The following is a 17,439-nucleotide window of genomic DNA, read 5'->3' as shown; positions in this document are numbered from 1 at the left end:
TTAAAATAGTTTCCCCTGCTTAGGGGAAATGGAAGTGGAAATGGTATACGGGTACCTTTAAATGTACCCGTGTCCTCTTCATTTGAGAGACGTTGAAGCCAGAGACCTTGCTGCAGCTCTCTCTCCCAAGGGCAATACTCCCCCTCTACAGCAGAGGGAACCACACATCCATAACATCACATCAGACACACGTGTGTACACACAAGCAATGGTGAGAGAGAGAGAGAGAGAGAGAGAGAGAGAAAGACAGAAAGAAACAGAGAAAGGACAGCATCAGAAAGACAGACTGTCTGGAAATCCCCCAAGACCCCTTCTTTATTCCTGCTGTATGGCAGGAACACTGCTCAACAGAAAAAACACTGGCCTGAGAACACCAAGATTTACCAAACTAAACATGCATGTTACCGTACTTAAAAAGCAGTCTCGACTTTCACAGCTCCTACGTTGAAAAAATAGCCAAGCAGGCTGTTGAGCTTGTGAACAAAACTGGCACTAAGACCCAAAATAACAGGACCTCTGCTTGCAGCAGGCAGCCAGAGACCTTTGTGAAGAAGCTCTTTGGAGTCTACTGTTCTTCACAAAAGGGAAATGTAAGTACAAAGACAAAGAAAAAGACAAGATCAGTAAGAAAATTGGAATGGTGGTGAAACACTGAAAATGTCTATTCTTAGCACAAACTTTGCATTTGGATGACTGAGACAAACACACAGAGGAAGGAGTTTTTCCCTAAGATTTTCCACAGACATCCCTCAGAGAGAAAATGAGAATCCCCTGAACTCCCTGACTTCTCACGGAGAAGGGGAGAGCTAAAAGCAGCTTCTTCGGGCATGCTAGGGCACTACCCCTGAGTGAAGCACCCCACAGCACTGAAAACACTGCCTCCACAATGCTTCTAGTTCTTGCTGCCAAATAACAAAGGGCCTGTTCAAATCCAATTCCCAATAATAATAATAAATAACAGTAAAGCAACACATTGTCACAAAGCTGGGAGTTGCACATGTTGGCAGGGTATATGGGAAGCATACTGTGTTGGTACTAGTGCTGCAACTGCCCTGGGGGGAAAAATCTTTTGGATCCAGAATGACCAAACCAAAGCTTCCCTTGACAATAACTCCCTCAAAAAAGAAAGTAATAAAAAAGTGAAAGGAGAAGTTTTCCAAGGAAAATCTTTCTTATTCTGCATGGCAAATACGCAGTTCAGTTTTTCCTGCTGTCTAGCAGAAAGAAAGGACAAATCAATCTGTCTAACCTTCACTAGACTCTTCCTCTTCCTCCTCTTCCTCCTCCTCATACTCCTCGTCGTCGTCGTCCTCCTCCTCTTCTTCTTCTTTGTACTCAATCTCATGATTCTCCTCAGCCTCAATCTCTTCTTCACTCTTTCCCTTCAGGAGGGCATGGATGCGCACAGCCTCTTTCCACGGCACACCACCCAAGTCTGAAGGGGGTTGCTGAGGCAGCAGCAGTTCATCTTCATCTTCATCTTCTTCCTCCATGTCAGACTCTGAACTACTGCAAGGGTTTAAAAAAAGATAAAGAGACAAGTAGCAAACATTTCCTAGATCAGTCTTAGATCACTCACAAGTCATTACAATAAACAGAAGTCCAAAACATACAATGTAAACTGCAATACTTAATTTTCTGCTTTCAGTATTTCATAGGCATTATAGTGACAGCATAGACTGTGGCCTGTAGTATGATCCTTGCCCTGCTTTTTTTTTTTTTTAAACGGGGAAGCAGCATAAAAGTGTTTGTAAAGCCACGTCCAAATACCTGTGCAGTATTAATTGTTACAGGCGTGACCATACTTGAATATCGTAGAAAGAAGTGACTTTCCTAATACCACATTGCTTTGGATAAACTGGTGCAAGAGTGCTTGGCAGTGTCATAATGTAAAAGGTCACATATTTTGATAATGGCAGCTTCTTCTAGCATTTTGGATAGCTAAGATGTTTTTGGCACTTGCTGGGGACAACCACAAGAGGCTTCAGGAGTAGCAAGATCACATAACACAACTACCAGGTGCCAAGCACTACGGCATATGAGCTAAGGAGAACAGGAGAAAAAAAAAAGCAAAATTCCTCACTTTTCTACATCACAGATAGAATCACTGTGCATGTCTGCACTCATCTAAGTATACAGTGTACATAGTGGTAAGAAACTATAGGAAGCAGTAAAAGGATAATTACAATATTGAGCTTATTATTTGCACAGCAAAGTCTAAAACGTGCAAAACAATAAATTGTTAGTGCTTATTAGACATCTCTGTTCAATTCTAGCAGTTTCTCTGTATAAGTAGCAGGGACAAGAAATGTAACTGTCTACACATTGACATTTAAACTAGCTCACTCTTACATTCTGGACTACGTAGAGATACCGGGAAGAAAGATGGTTGTATTTGTCACTGGAAAATGAATGTGAACCATACCACATTCAGAGAACGCATCTGCAGGGTGAAAAGGTACCCTTTCTTTGTTTTGTCTTAATAGATCATTGTCAAGAAGAATTGCATTTATTAGAACAACAGTTGGATAAAAAATAAGGTATATTTCATATAACTTGTACAGTTGTTGAAGTTCTGATTCCCATACACAAGGTTTTTATTACATAAGCAGTCATTATGTGACAAACTGACACTTTACAAAAAATGACACACAGCAGTGCCCTTTCTTTTGTATTGCAAATAAACATATCCAGGCTCAGAACATCAAATTACTCTACCACTACATGAATATATAATGTTCATATAATTTTTTGAGATGAGATATGAGAGACTGTTTTTGATAGTGATGTTAATAAGGAAAGCACTTTTTTTCTTTTTCTGATTGTTGTGTACTTATGTCCATTGGCTCTTGGATTCTCCTCATGATTCTGCACATATACAACATGATTTTGACAAAAGTGAAATGTTCAAGTTATAACCCACATTTTCACAGCATACATTGAATATTTATTTTTATCAGGCCACGGTAAAAACTGAATAGAAATGCAGTTGATTGCCATGGACTTGGTGTGTATTCCAGGAGACTGGAGCATTTTCCAAAGGCTTTACACAGATATGCTCACAGAGATAAAAAGTGATGTTCCATCTCTCCCTCCTCCCCGATTAGCAGCACGCTTTCCTACCCTTTAGTATGGAAATAAACCTGACAGGTGCTGCATGCTGGCTTTTTCATGTGCTGTCAATAAGGTTTACTGCTAGTCCAACTGTTGCCATGACTGCTGAATAGGACAGCGAGCTGCTGCTCTTCAACCAGCCCGCTTATCTCATGTAATATTGACGACATACATTCTTTACCACATAGCTCACTTTACCTTCTTTGGCTTTTATTTATAACCTGCTTTTTGTTTGACCTTCAAATACTGAGAAATGAGAAGCTCAGAGGCAGCAGTGAGATGGCGTGGTATAGTGGGCATTCCTTTCAGCTGGGTGATTTTCTGCCACAAGAAATCATTCAACAGCTGACAACTAGCGTTGGTTACTTTATGGAATTTGGATAACCAGTTGAATACCTCTTTAAAGAGATGTTCCTACACAGATGTAGTGCTGAGGAAAGGAACCTAAATTGGAAAAGAACCTCTTCTATTCCTTTGCCATACAGGTCCCATACAGCATGAGCTGTCCTACCACACTCTTTTGAAAGGTCGCTGTAACAGAGTATTAAACCAAAACTGCAGATGACATTCTGAAAGTTACTGCAAGTTAAAACCAATGAGGGCACTTAGAGGGTTTTCTCAAATGCTGTGTAGTTAGAGTTTGGTTGCTTAAACGATTTTTCCTCTTGAGGAGTTGATGCCTAAGCAAGATTAATCCTCTTTTGAAAATATATCCTTTGAATACTGCTTTCTGTAAAATTTCTCTGCAATGTGTATGCCCACGTGTACATGCATGTATGTGTGCAGGGAAGCTGGGCACCCAGCCTCAGTCTGATTTGGAGTTCATACCTAGGTGAACCTTGAAGCTCAATCCATTGCTCCATAAGACACGGAGGGAACAAAAAGTCCTGCATTTCCTCACCCTACTCCTAACCCTGGCGTTCTGCACCGAGACAGTGAAGATGATCAAATCAGGGCTTTGGTTGGTTTGTTGCGGGGATATTTTTTTTTCTTTTGTTGCTGAAAAAGTGGTGAGTCTTTTTCCATTTGTTTTCTGGTCTTTCTGTGAAATATTAAGGAGTGGATACAGCTGAACAGAAGATAACAGATAACTGTATCACCTAGAAAATTCTCTCTTTGATGTTTGCCCACACAGCTTTATCAATGCTGTAAGTAAATTGTTTGCAGCATTTGGATTTAGGGCAGATTTTTTTCCAAGTCAAACTGACAGGCAATTCAGTAACTTTTCTCCTTCCTTTCTATAATAGAGTGTGAATTGCCCGCTAAACACTGCTTTACACAAGCAAAATCTAATAATTCAGTCTATTACAGACAGAAATACCTAGTTCAATTCAAGTTATGAAGATGAATACAAAGACAGCTAAAGGTAGCAGCTTATGAGAGGAAATTAAGCTACCGAACCTAATGGGGTAGGTATTCTTTCCACAGTTCTACAAAACAACTCTTGGAAATGACGAAGAGCTTTGTATCCCAAAATACCAAAGTTCCACTTTTTTAACTCTCTTCTCCTTTGGAAATTTTCTGCCATTCACTGACCAGGAGAGTTTTGATTTATTGACCTACAGAGTTTTGATTTATTGAAATCATGACCAATAATAATAGGGCATTATACTAGTGAATTTTGGTTTAGAGCTATAAACATAAAGGACCATGAACCTCACAATACTATTAATGCCTAAACTGTCAAAACTGATTTAAGTCCTAGGCCTGACCTGGGAGCTAAGGGAGGGATAAGTAAGGAAAACAGAGTTTGCATTTCCCATTAAAAAGTCCCATGATTATTCAACCAGACACTTCCAGTTCCCAATTGTGTAAAATATGTCAAAATAGCATATTCAAAAGAAATTACTATGTTAAGAAATTAACCAAAGAGTATTATTTAAGTTTTGGAGAAAACTGCTGTGCAAGTTATTAGCAGTTCCCAGGCCCAGAAGGTCCCATTGAGCTACATGTTCACGTATCCAAATCTACACGCTCTCTGTCAAGAGTGTCAGAGTTCAGGCTATTAGTAGTTAGTTTTCAGATGCTGCCCCTTCAAATTTACCTTAAAAGATATATAAATGGCAGATTCTGTTCAACCTAAATCCTGTAAACATTTTAATGAACATAGCTTCATTCTTCACTACACCAATTCAATTCAGTTCAATTTCACATGCATAAATGTAAAGAATTTCTTATACAGCCCTATTCCTGTAGATAATGCATTCACTGAATATGTTTGTAGGCTCTAATGCTGCTACAGGCTTATCTGAGTTTACTTCAAGAAGACTACTGGGCATTCTGAAAGCTAAAAAGATAAGGGTTGTTATTGCTACAAAGAAAAGTAGATTAGAAACCACTATGAAGAGACCGAGAATTAAAAATTGTGAGATTAATTATAAAGTTCAGAAGCATTCTTCATCAAATATTCTCTCTCACTGATTCTTGCAGCACCTATTTCCTTGAGCTCTATTTGCAAATACTTGGATCCTAATATGTTTACACATCCCTTTGCAGATAAAAGAAAATTTGTAAAGGTGCAATATACTTTTCAACAGGCAAAAGTACTGCTTCAAACTAAGGTCTGTTAGGCTTTCCATCAGCAGTCATTCAGGATTACAATGCTCAGTGTTTCAAGCTTGAGTCTTTGAACTAAAAATGTTATTAAATTGTGATGCAAAATAGAAGAAAAATTAACTTTGGAACCCACTCCCATTTGAACCTGTGTTCTGCTTGCTCAAAAGACTCATTTGCCTTTAATATAATATTCAAAATAAATAAATAAATAAATAAATAAATAAATAAAACTTAAAATTTCTTTCCAACTTAGAACTGAACTACTCAGGACTGAAGTATTATGGTACTATAGTTATCCATGGCATTATGGTACTATAGTTATCTTCTAAGAATGGTAGTAAGTTATTTAGAAGAACAGAAACTACGATGTAAAATATTTATGTACATACATGAAATACTTCCAAGAACTTTAGGAAGAGCAACCTGGCAAACAATATGTTAAAAACAAAACCAAAAAAAGCTAAGGGAACAACAGGCAAAAGTCTGTTGGGACCGTTATAAGAAAGCTTATGGTCACTGCGTACTAACCTGCTGGGCACATCCTCTTCTGTTCCTTTGTCCAACACACTGCTGAGGTTATGCTCTGCTAGCGTCTCTTCAGGAACCTCTTCCAGTTCTTCTTCGCGCTGCAGCGACAGTCGGTAATTCTCCAGCTCAATTCGCTCAGGCGTGCCACGCAACCGCTTAGCGAGGCTGGGCTCTTCCAGCCCATTTACATTAGAACCTAAAGAACAAGTCAGTGAATAAACAATAAATGCAACAGTCAGGACTGTAATTTTTTAAGGAAATTGAGCAATTGGGATAAAAAGGGCTTGAAGCAGAGGGACGTAAATAAAGCGAGAGAATACCTTATGTCATTATCCTGTTCACCACTACTGGCAGAACCTCTTGGGGAGCCAGAATGCAAAAGGGAATCTTAGTGTTTTTGGCTAACAGATGCTGAAAAGAATGTTAAATGTCCTAGTTGAGAGAAGACATAAGGATGTTTTAACTGCGCTGGAGCCTACATCATAAATACTGGGGAAGGCCTGGCCACAGGCTGGCTGTATTCTCTGAGACCAAGTAGGAATGCCCGGGGGCAAGCCTGCTGCATGATGTCAAAACTGTTACTGGTCAAGCCAGGTAGGTCTGTTAAGAGTTAGAGAGTGAGCAAGTATCACTAACACTTAAAGATGCTGAGCGGGAAGGGATGAGAAAATCCCATTTGGTGTGAGTTTTAAAACTTTTTTGGATTTGAATTTATTTTTTAATCAAAGTTTGAGATGAAATGAACCACAGGGAAAAAAGTAGGTGAGATGTTTGCAAGCGCGAACACCATGAGTCCCAGAGACTTGCAAGGGCATATGAATCAGACATTTTGAGAAAAGTATAGAGAAGCTTCATTCACTGTAGCACTCAATTAATTAAATTCTAACCCACACTCATCTATCTCTTTTTAAAATTCTAGTATTTTAGCTTTAACAGCAAGCCACTGTTTACCCTTATGCAGCTTACTATTTACTGAGCCTAATCTTTCCTAGCTTCTGTTTTGCTACGCTAAACAAACCGAGCATTCCTCTCATGAGATAAGCTCTTCAGTGCACTGATCACCCCCTAGGTCTCTGCACCTGTCCCTGTCTGGATTAATCTTTCCAGAACCTACGTGATCAGAGTTATACACAGCTTTCCAGATGAGGTCTTATCAGTGTAACATACAGCCCTGCCAGAAATCTCTCATCTGACACACCCTGAGAACACATTTGCTTATTTATATGCCACATAATACTGGTGGCTTTTGTTTATTGACTGATATTCAGATCTTTCTCCTTCTCTGCTTTCAACTGATAAGCACCTTGCTGGTAGCCAAATCACTTTCTTGGTGCATGACCTGGTACTTTCTACTATTACATTTCTATTTTTAATACTACAGTCCACAACACCATGCAGCTCTTAGTGTATGACATGCCTATCCTCCTCTGCATTGATGAGGGCTTGAAATGTTGCCCTAGCAATAATCTTCATTAGCAGATTTTTCCTTTCTGGCTAGTAACCTTAGCAAAAGCAATATAAAGATCAGTCCCCAGATCTTTTTTTTTTTTTTTTTTGACACTCCATAGTCTGTGGGTGTTACCCAACCCCAGTAATTCCATTTTGAGTAAAACCTCTAAACTCTCTTAAGCCAGCTCCTCAGCTACTTGACACTTCATGTACTACCCCCACATTTTACCAGCTTAAATAATTATTTCCACATGCCAGCTTTCAGGTACTTTACTGAAGTCCAATTTTTGGATGCACTGCATTTCCCTCATGGAGGTAATCAGTTACTTCATCAATACCAGCTGTCAGACTAATCTGGCACAGCCTGTGGTGAATCCATGTCACATTTTATACCACTTACCTTCATGAGGTCAAAAGACTTCATTTGCAGAACTAGCAGTCCTTATTTATTCCCCTCAAAGAAGGTGTTTTACCTACTGTTTTGATTAACAGATCTGTACTTGTTCAGATCACCTTTTTTCCTTTTTTTTTTTTTTTTATATGCACTTCATACTTTTGTCACCCAGCAGCATTACCCTGAATTTGATAGTCAGGGTGCATCAGGATAGCCCGATTTAAACATAAATTACTACCAAAAAGCTCACAATATCACTGTACAGTTTTTCCAGTTTTCTGAAACAAAGATTATTTGGCCTCATTTTACTTCCACACATACAGTATAATAATACTTAAATTTTGCTTCCAGCTTCATTGGGTTAATTTCCATTTCCAAACCTTGCTATATATACACTAACATCTTTTGCTCCCATGTTCAATGCCAACCTCCCAGCTGAAATCGGAGGCCAAATATCCACTTGCTATCCTGGCTGTTCCTAAAACTGCATTTAATCTCAGACTCATCCTCTGTGGACCCACTTCTGTTTTTCCTCATCTTGCTTGTACTTAAATACTTAAAGAATACAGCTGCTTGTTTTCCTTTCCTATACAAATCTGAACCTAGCACAAGCTTTGGCAACATTGATTTTATCCTCACATGTTTTGACCTCCAAGACAACTTCTGTTTTCTTTCTCTGTTCTTTGTAGTTTATCAGTTTATTCCCGTAATAGCCCTTATTATGGACAATTATTCACCCAGTAACATCTCAGTTAAAGGACTACCTAGGCCTTGCCATAATTAGTGGCGTTACTTTCAAATCCCTCTCTAGAAAGATAAAATCTCATGAAGACAACTGCCAGGAGTGCTCTTCCCACTTGCTTGAACCTTTCTATGATGTGGGCAAGTGGCTGCTGTGCCCTTGGCTGTAACTCCCAGGGTTATTTATGGTACAAACCGTGGCTTGCTCAGGTGGAAGGAGGGAGCATTACCTTCCATTTCCAAGCACACAATGGTCTCTACCGTTTCCTGCTGCTAAGCCGTATGTTGTATTAGTCCTTTCAAAGTTCAGTGGAACTGAACTGCCTCCTCAGCTGGGATTCACATTTCATTTCATTCTCTCTAGATGGTGATACCACCTCAGCCAAATCTATTTTTGCAATCTGTGTTACATTCCCCAGCCCTGAGTTCACAGTAACAGGGGAACTGACCTGGAATATTGCTCTGCCAGTTCTGGCTGACATGGAAAAACCAAGGACTCTGGGTAATGGAAGAACATCAAGGTGAAGGAAAACAAAGAAAGAATTCACCAAATCATCATAAAACAAGAGTTTTTCTACTTGGAACTTTTTACACAACACAGCGCTCAGCTAGGCTCAGCTATTTCCAGAGAAATATCTTTTCACAGACTGTTTTTAACTTGCTCTCTTCTGATGCATACCCCAACATAGCTGAAATGTCCACAAGCAGAAAAAAATGGATGAAAATGAGAAGAATGAGATTTTTTTTTTCATCTGACATTATTTCATTCTTCTGTTTTTTTTTTAACAATCTTAAGGTTTTTTGTTTTGTGTGTGTGAGTGTTTTGTTTGTTTGTTTTTTTGTTTGGTCAGCCTTTTCAAAGAAAAGTAAAATACATAATATCATTTTCATATAATTAAATCATGTGAATGGAATATTGGAAGAAAAAAAAAAGAAAAAAAGAGATGCTTGTTTCACAGCCTGGGCTGGGAACAAAGACCAGTAGCAATAACTCTAAGGTAAAAAAGGACTGAAAATCAAGCTGACATCTGTTTATATGCATTTCACTAGCATATATAATCTTTCAGGCATGTTATTCAATAAAAACAAGTTCACACAGAATCACAGAATTTTCTAGGTTGGAAGAGACCTCAAGGTCATCGAGTCCAACCTCCAACCTAACTCTAACAGCCCTCCACTAAACCATATCCCTAAGCTCTACATCTAAACGTCTTTTGAAGACTTCCAAGGATGGTGACTCCACCACTTCCCTGGGCAGCCTGTTCCAATGCCTCACAACCCTTTCAGTGAAGAAGTTCTTCCTAACATCTAGCCTAAAACTCCCCTGGCTCAACTTAAACCCATTCCCCCTCGTCCTGTCACCAGGCACGTGGGAGAACAGGCCAACCCCCACCTCGCTACAGCCTCCCTTGAGGTACCTAAAAAGAGCGATAAGGTCGCCCCTGAGCCTCCTCTTCTCCAGGCTGAACAAGCCCAGCTCCCTCAGCCGCTCCTCGTAGGACTTGTTCTCCAGGCCCCTCACCAGCTTCGTCGCCCTTCTCTGCACCCGCTCAAGCACCTCGATGTCCTTCTTGTAGCGAGGGGCCCAAAACTGAACACAGTACTCGAGGTGCGGCCTCACCAGAGCTGAGTACAGGGGGACGATCACCTCCCTAGCCCTGCTGGCCACACTGTTCCTAATACAAGCCAGGATGCCGTTGGCCTTCTTGGCCACCTGAGCACACTGCTGGCTCATATTCAGCCGACTGTCCACCATCACTCCCAGGTCCTTCTCTGCCTGGCAGCTTTCCAACCATTCCTCTCCCAACCTGTAGCTCTGCTTGGGGTTATTGCGCCCCAGGTGCAAGTTATCATTAACCTTCTAATCATGAAGACCCTGTATCAGTATAACATGTACCAAGAGAAACAAACCAATTCTGCCACAGTATAAACACTTAAGTGTGGGCAAATGAATCAATAAAACTGTTAAAAATTTGAAAAGATGGAAAATCTATCCAAACTTAAAGGTAGAAGGATGTGGTCAAGCCAGGATATCCCATAAGCTTGGTAAGGGCTCTCTGTCTCAAAACACCTACAAAGTAAGAAGAAAATTCCCAGCAATTCTCAAATTCATGTATATAGCTACACACTTCAGGTGCAGGATTGGTCACACGCCTCCGCCTTACTTTGCACATAAACCAGCTCTGCATTGAGAACATAATCCAGGAGCTCAACTGATTACCAACATCAGCAAGGGATCTGTAAAAGTTTGGTCTATGTGAACACACTGTACACAAGACTTGGTTTTGTTTCTAAAAGGTGCCATGAAGGATTATCTGGCTAGTTGCAAAGCCACTGTCAACTTTGTTACCAAATGTGAAACAGGAGAAATGCTACCAATAGCCAAATGACGTTATCAACTATCAGAAAGAAAGCATTACAGTCCACAAACCTAGCTAAGGGACAAAAGTAAGCAGAAGATATAGGTTTAGTTAACATTACAAAATGATGAACAATTTCTCCACATCATGCTATAGAGTCGATTCATTTGAAGCTACCAAAAATAAATAAATTGGCAAAGGGAAAATTGTGGATGTCCTACCCTTATTTCTTCTCAATATATATGGTGCTGTATGCATGAACAAGGTCTATTTCAATGCAGTTCTTGTAGATGCTAAAGCCTTGCTTTTTAATGTTCCTCTGGAGAGGAAAGGTCCCCCTCTCAAATTGTCATGCTGTATTCCCCAGGCTATTTTGTAGCTTGCCAGTGGGAAATAGCTGCAGAGTACATTCATTATCCATTATCTGACATTCCACCTTGTCAGTACATTTGGGCCCAAGGCCAAAAGCCTGAAATCGGTCACAACTGAGAGAAAAGGGGCTGATGAGGCTACATGTGCCAGAAAAATGCTATGTTATTAGCTAGGGAGGGGAGCTACCTGAAAGCCAAGAGCAGTTTCTCATGCAACCAACAGATCAGTTAAAAATCCACAAACAACATCCAAAATAGGATACATTTTAAAATCTGATTCTTTACTTTGGAAGAGCAATGGGCCACAAACATTACATAGATCATCCAAATGGAACTGTTTTTCCTAACAGGACGGGCTGCTTAGCTGTTGTGTGCAAGCTGCCAGAGTCCTTTAATTATTCTCAGCCTTGACACGGCCTGCCTCCTGTAAAGAAAGTCGCATGATCAGAGATAACATTCCTACACCGAACTGCTCCTTGCCTTCTGCATGAGTCCTTTTCTCCATCCTGATTTCAGCAACTTTGGAGACTACAGGAAGGTCTGAGAATCTCCTCTTGTGAGAGTATCCCATCTCTATTTTTCCCCAGATTTCTATAAAAACTCCAGATTATTCTCATGAACCAGATGAAACCTTGCCAGGATTACTCCCTGACATAATACTTGCTGAAGACATAGGACAAAACTGGGAATCTGAGAACAATTAATTTTTCCCCCAAGGGAAACTACCTGCCTTTGCCTAAATCATTTCTGTGTCACTGTACTAGAACTTGTTTTTCATTAATCATGCAGTACCTCTGCACTTCATTTTCTTAGTCAAATCTGATAAGACTGCAAGCTCTCCAAGGTAAATGTCATGTCTTGTAAAGTATGGATTTAGTATTTTGCACAGATTCAGATGGGGCCTCAGGGAGGCACAGCAACTCAAATAAAAGAATCTACTGAGAAACACATGCAAAGGAGGGAATGTGTTAATACATTTCTCAGTACAATCTTCATTCTGGATTTCTTAAATCTTGTGCTTTTATAATAGTCTGAAGCACTTTACCTGTTTGTTTTCAATCCTCTTTTCCAGTCTCTTAGATTACTTCCTTCTCCACACAAATGTTTGAGAGCACCGCTATCTATATCAGATAAAGCAACTGCCATGGGTACTACATCATAACATGTATGACAAAATACTGAGATGGAAGATGGAATTTTTCTGTGGGAGTTTAAAAGTAATGCAGTGAACAGAGTCAGATATGCCAAATGTCCTCAGATTCCATTGTCATTAATCTGTAAGAAATATCTTTGAGGGTAATGTTTCTGAAGTTTGCTTGCATTTCAACAAAAATTATCACTGAGTTATGCAGAAGAATACAAATGATCTAGAATAGCATTTTTGGCGTCTCATTTTTCATTTGTTTTAGTGTCAGATTGAATTTCATTTTTTTCCCAAAAAAGTTTCACCTTTGCCCACTTTAATTCCTTTAACTGCCTCTTTGTACTTCAACTCCACTCCTCACCTAAGGGCCTTGAAATGTTTTACAAGTATTAGCATATTAAAACAAGCCTATTTTGGAAGTAGGTAAGTACTGCAGAGGCACTGCACAAGTCCAGGCACAGAGATTAAATACCAGCAAGTCAGCCTCACAACAGATTAGTGGCAGTGCCAGAAACAGGATCCAGAATGCCCAACTCCAACCCTTTTCTCTCAACTTCACCTTAAGTGAAGACAGAAGACTTGGAAATAAGGAAGGGACTAACAAATGTCAGATATTAAGCATCACAATTATATGGCCTACACGAGCAGGTTCAGCAAAGGCACCTCCTGTGAGATGCTTGTTGTGCTCACAGCACAGTGTGCACTAAAACGGAGTGCTTAGTACTGACGCACACACGCTGCTGGATGCTGTACATACTGAAACAGTAAGTCAATTAAGATATCCCACTTAATTAAGTGCAACTGATTTCTTTTGAGAGACACGGCCAGAAATCCTTTCTTTAATCCTCTCCAAAATTAGTATCTAGCCACTTAAGAATTTTGGTAGTGTTCCATTTGCCAATATGAAATATACAAAACATATAGCTGGCAAATCTAAAATCACCTACAGAAGTGTGTTAAGTAGAGTTTTTTGAGGTTAGGAAGAAGTTTTTAAGTTTTTAAAACCACATGCATCCTCTCTTCAAAATTTATCTTCTCTTCTAAGAAAGGTCTCTAGAAAACCAGTGGCAAGAGCCCTTGCAGGATGGGTGAATTCTTGTCACTGCTTGTTCACAAAGCCTCACATCACATACTGCAGAACTGCACATTTCCTGGTTGCATCCCCTGAATTTTGATAAGCACATCCACAAAGCCAAAAGGGTAATAAAACACCTGCTCAAACAGAGGAAAGAATGCATTTATTTGAATATAAATACATAATAGTCATCAAGTGTCAAAGTTATTTTGATATAATGTCTCAGTGTTCTCTCTTACTATCCTAGGGTATTCTCGAGTCCTCAGGGAGCCTGGATTATTCAACTATATTGGGAAGTTGTCAAATCTTGAATTATCTCATGTCTGCATTTCCAGCTTGTTCCATATCATGTTCTGCTAAACATAAAAGCTCTAAATTCAAAGAGGACAGTACAGTAAGAAAGCAAAATCTATTCATAAGTAAGCCATCCAAAGTGTCCGTGCACAGGATTCAAAATGAGCTCAAACCAGGAGATTACCCTACTTAAATTTGTCTGTAATGCACATGCATCAGTCTCAACAATGAATAATAACTAACTAAACGTTCTAAAAGACGTGCCTGAGACCCCTGCTAACCCCTCAAATCTCAGTCCTCAAACTGTCACCAAACCAATTCATCCTAGCAAATCTGGGAACTAAACAGAGAAACGGAGATTAAACTGTACAGACAGAAAGTTGTTTTATTTAAATATCCTCTGATGCAGAAGTACCCAACAGAGAGTTATTAAAGAACCAGCACCATTTCTAGTGCAGACCAAGAAATTTTAGAGCTTTACTTGATTCAACAGCACACAAAATAAAAATCAGTGAGATTCCTGTTAATATAATACTGGCTTCCTAAGCAAAGAAGAACAGTGAAGAAGCACTCAAAGGCACCCCAAAAACCAGTATCACGTGTATGGGAATAACTGACAATAAAATATTCAAGGAATTCTGAAGCTGCAGAAACCATAGATACCATAGAAACAAACTTAAGAAGATGCAAGTCCTCCTCCACGACCTGCAGCTACAACTAAGTTCTTCATATCTCAGATACTGTCAGTAAAGGTGGAAGCCCATTCTCTTCATACTTACAAATGTGAACTGGACCGACTATTGAATGGCATTAGTAACTTAGATATCCATCTCATTGATGTTGCAATATTTCCCCCCTGCTCCCACACTATTCAGTTAAAACAGACTTGTAGAATTGTCAAGAAAGACACTGACAAAATGTTGCTTCCTACAACACTGGTAGAGCAAGAGTAAAACAGCTGACAAGTTGATCGATCTTTCTTCATTTTTAGTGGAAGCCAGCAAAAGTGAATATATTAATCAGTTTTATTTCAAGGTCATCTTTAATTCACATTTGTGACTTGAAAACAAGTCAAAATTCATCTGCAGCTGAAACCACAAATTATGTTTGAGAAATATGTGGTGTTTTTCATAACAAATGCATGAGGTTGTATTATTACATAATGAAAGTTTAAAGCTCAGGACATATTTTAACAATATAGAAAAGCTGTCTTCACTACAGCAGAGGTATAGAACAATCCAGGAATGTATTTCTGGACTCCTGGAAAGAGGCCAGTGTTGTAGACAGTGGGTGGAGAAAAGAAACTGGGGAAAGGAGATATTAGGTCACTTAATCCAAGCCCCAGTGTACACTGCTAAGCTTCATTCTCCTTAATGCAGCTTTTCTAGCAGAGAATGTTACCATTTGCACAGATTCGATTTTTACTTCTGTTTTAACAGGTTAACAGCACTATGGAGATGAAACTCCTACATCAATTTATATTTTTTAAGTTGGTTAATTATTGGTATGTCCGTTATCCAGGAATATTGGTAAGTCAATAATGTATTACCTATCATTTTCCATTTTGTTGGTATCATCTGAGATGTCTGAGCTCTCTCCAAGCATCTTGATCAGCTCTATCATTTGTTGCCTGGCCTTGTTTCTATTTCTTGAAAGAAACTGAGTGTGGGAAGGATAAAGAGCAGTAAAGGATAATCTAGCTAAAGATAACATTACTTTGCAGGGATAAGTTTTGTCCTGGAAACTATTAAAGGTATATTACCTCAAAAAGCCACCTGGGATGAGGCACACCCAGGAACTGCCAGGGAGCAAAAGGAAAAGAGAGAAAGGTCACACTGTATTCCAAAATCACCTTGACTTTGGCTCAGGGTTTTTCCCCTTTTTAAAGTAAGAGATGTTCTTTGTTTTAAATTCCTTTGGAATTAATATTTAAGAGTGACTGTCCAAGAATTATCTTATCCAAACTGTAACCTCTTATGTTGTTAGAAAGAAAGATTCTCCTCTACTACATAAGACTTCAGGGAGCTTGTTCATAGTGGCATCCATTTCTCACCACATGTATGTAGCAGCCTTCTGAAATCTCTCATTTCACCAGGAGGTATCAGGCAAGGTGATTCCCACTGTGCAAATAACAAAAAGCTAAACCAAGGACACTTCCATCTAAAAGTACCAGAGGAATCTATCAATACAAGGCACGCCTTTTTTTTTTTTTTTTTTAATAGAAGTCTGCTCTTCCAATTCCATCTCGGATCCTGGAAAATGTTTTCACCATTAAAGAACAAACAATCAGTAACTAGAAATTTAATCATACATAATAATAAAGTCTGGAACACCAAATATTTTCAATTTCCCATTCAAATGGCAATCAGATTCAAAACAGCTTTGGAATGGATATCTTCTTTCAACTACTGAACTACTCAGTCTCTCTTCTGCTGTAATTTACGACAGAATTTCGTAATTACTGGATCTCAGAATATATTTAGATACTAACCATGTCCTCACTTGAATTTCTATTAATTTCTGGCAATTACAGGAAAATATATTGGGAAATACTTGTCCTAAGTAGAAGTTGCATACAATTCAATAAACATCAGCATCTGCTCCCCTTATTCTCTTGCATGGTTTCCTAGTATCTGCACTTATCCCACCTACTCTTGTGTAACTTGTAAAGCAATTGAATATTCCAAGAACTCCAGAGCTTCATACCTTAGTGGGATTTTTTTCTGAAGCTAAGAAAACTCTATTACATAGGTATGTATATAGCCAGGTATATTCAAACTCCATGACAGTTCCAAAACAAAGCTTCCAAAAGACCTAACTGATGAAAGATAACATACACATCAGTTCTGATGTTTTAAATCACCGAGTTACCGAAGCCTGAAAGTATCTGAAACATCTCTTGGGTACAAAAAAAAAGTCCTATTTTTAAACACTACTACCCCCAGGCCATCAGATAAACTTCTATAACAGCAGAAAGGACAGTTATGAAATTTTCCAAAAAAAGAAAACACAGCCTGCTGGGATGACAGCAAACATGAGAAATGTCAGACTAAACATACATTTTTGAGAGAGGATGTAAGTAACTAAACAGAGCATAGAAGTGCCATCTTGTCCTTAAAGAGCATCTGCCCTGATTTGTTTTGAAAGCCTAAGATAGGCTCTACGTTGCCATGATCAGCTCAACAACTACTACTCCACCTTTCTCCTTATCACTCTTCATAGAAGCAGGAAAACAGGTTCACTGTTGACTCTGTGGTATCTGTTCCTTCTCTTCAAATATTTTCCAATTTTTATTTATTTATTTTTAAGTTTGCTTTTGTCCCCTTGTTTCCCCTTTGTATTTGAAGATACATTACAAACTGCATATCTTAGTATCTCATGCTGCTGTCCACAAGCAGGTGGTAAACCTGCTA

The 17,439-nt window shown here is 39.1% G+C and overlaps 1 protein-coding gene across 19 annotated transcripts in view; it reads right to left on the bottom strand.

Annotated features, from left to right (window-relative positions):
• MICAL3 (microtubule associated monooxygenase, calponin and LIM domain containing 3) overlaps positions 1–17,439 on the bottom strand; it is a 178,793-nt gene that overhangs the window by 44,581 nt on the left and 116,773 nt on the right. For 16 of the 19 annotated variants that reach the window (XM_082765521.1, XM_082765508.1, XM_082765510.1 and 13 more), the window contains 3 exons: positions 6,199–6,394; positions 1,250–1,509; positions 56–145 (listed from right to left, as the gene is read on the bottom strand). In XM_082765521.1, the coding sequence (XP_082621647.1) occupies positions 56–145; positions 1,250–1,509; positions 6,199–6,394 (546 nt within the window). The remainder of the gene's footprint in view (positions 1–55; positions 146–1,249; positions 1,510–6,198; positions 6,395–17,439) is intronic. The other 3 variants (XM_082765512.1, XM_082765514.1, XM_082765517.1) reach the window with 1 other exon arrangement.

This window comes from Aythya marila (genome assembly GCF_965140915.1).
Source record: "Aythya marila genome assembly, chromosome: 1".
Lineage (NCBI taxonomy): Eukaryota > Metazoa > Chordata > Aves > Anseriformes > Anatidae > Aythya > Aythya marila.
This window is presented reverse-complemented; position numbering and strand designations above follow the sequence as displayed.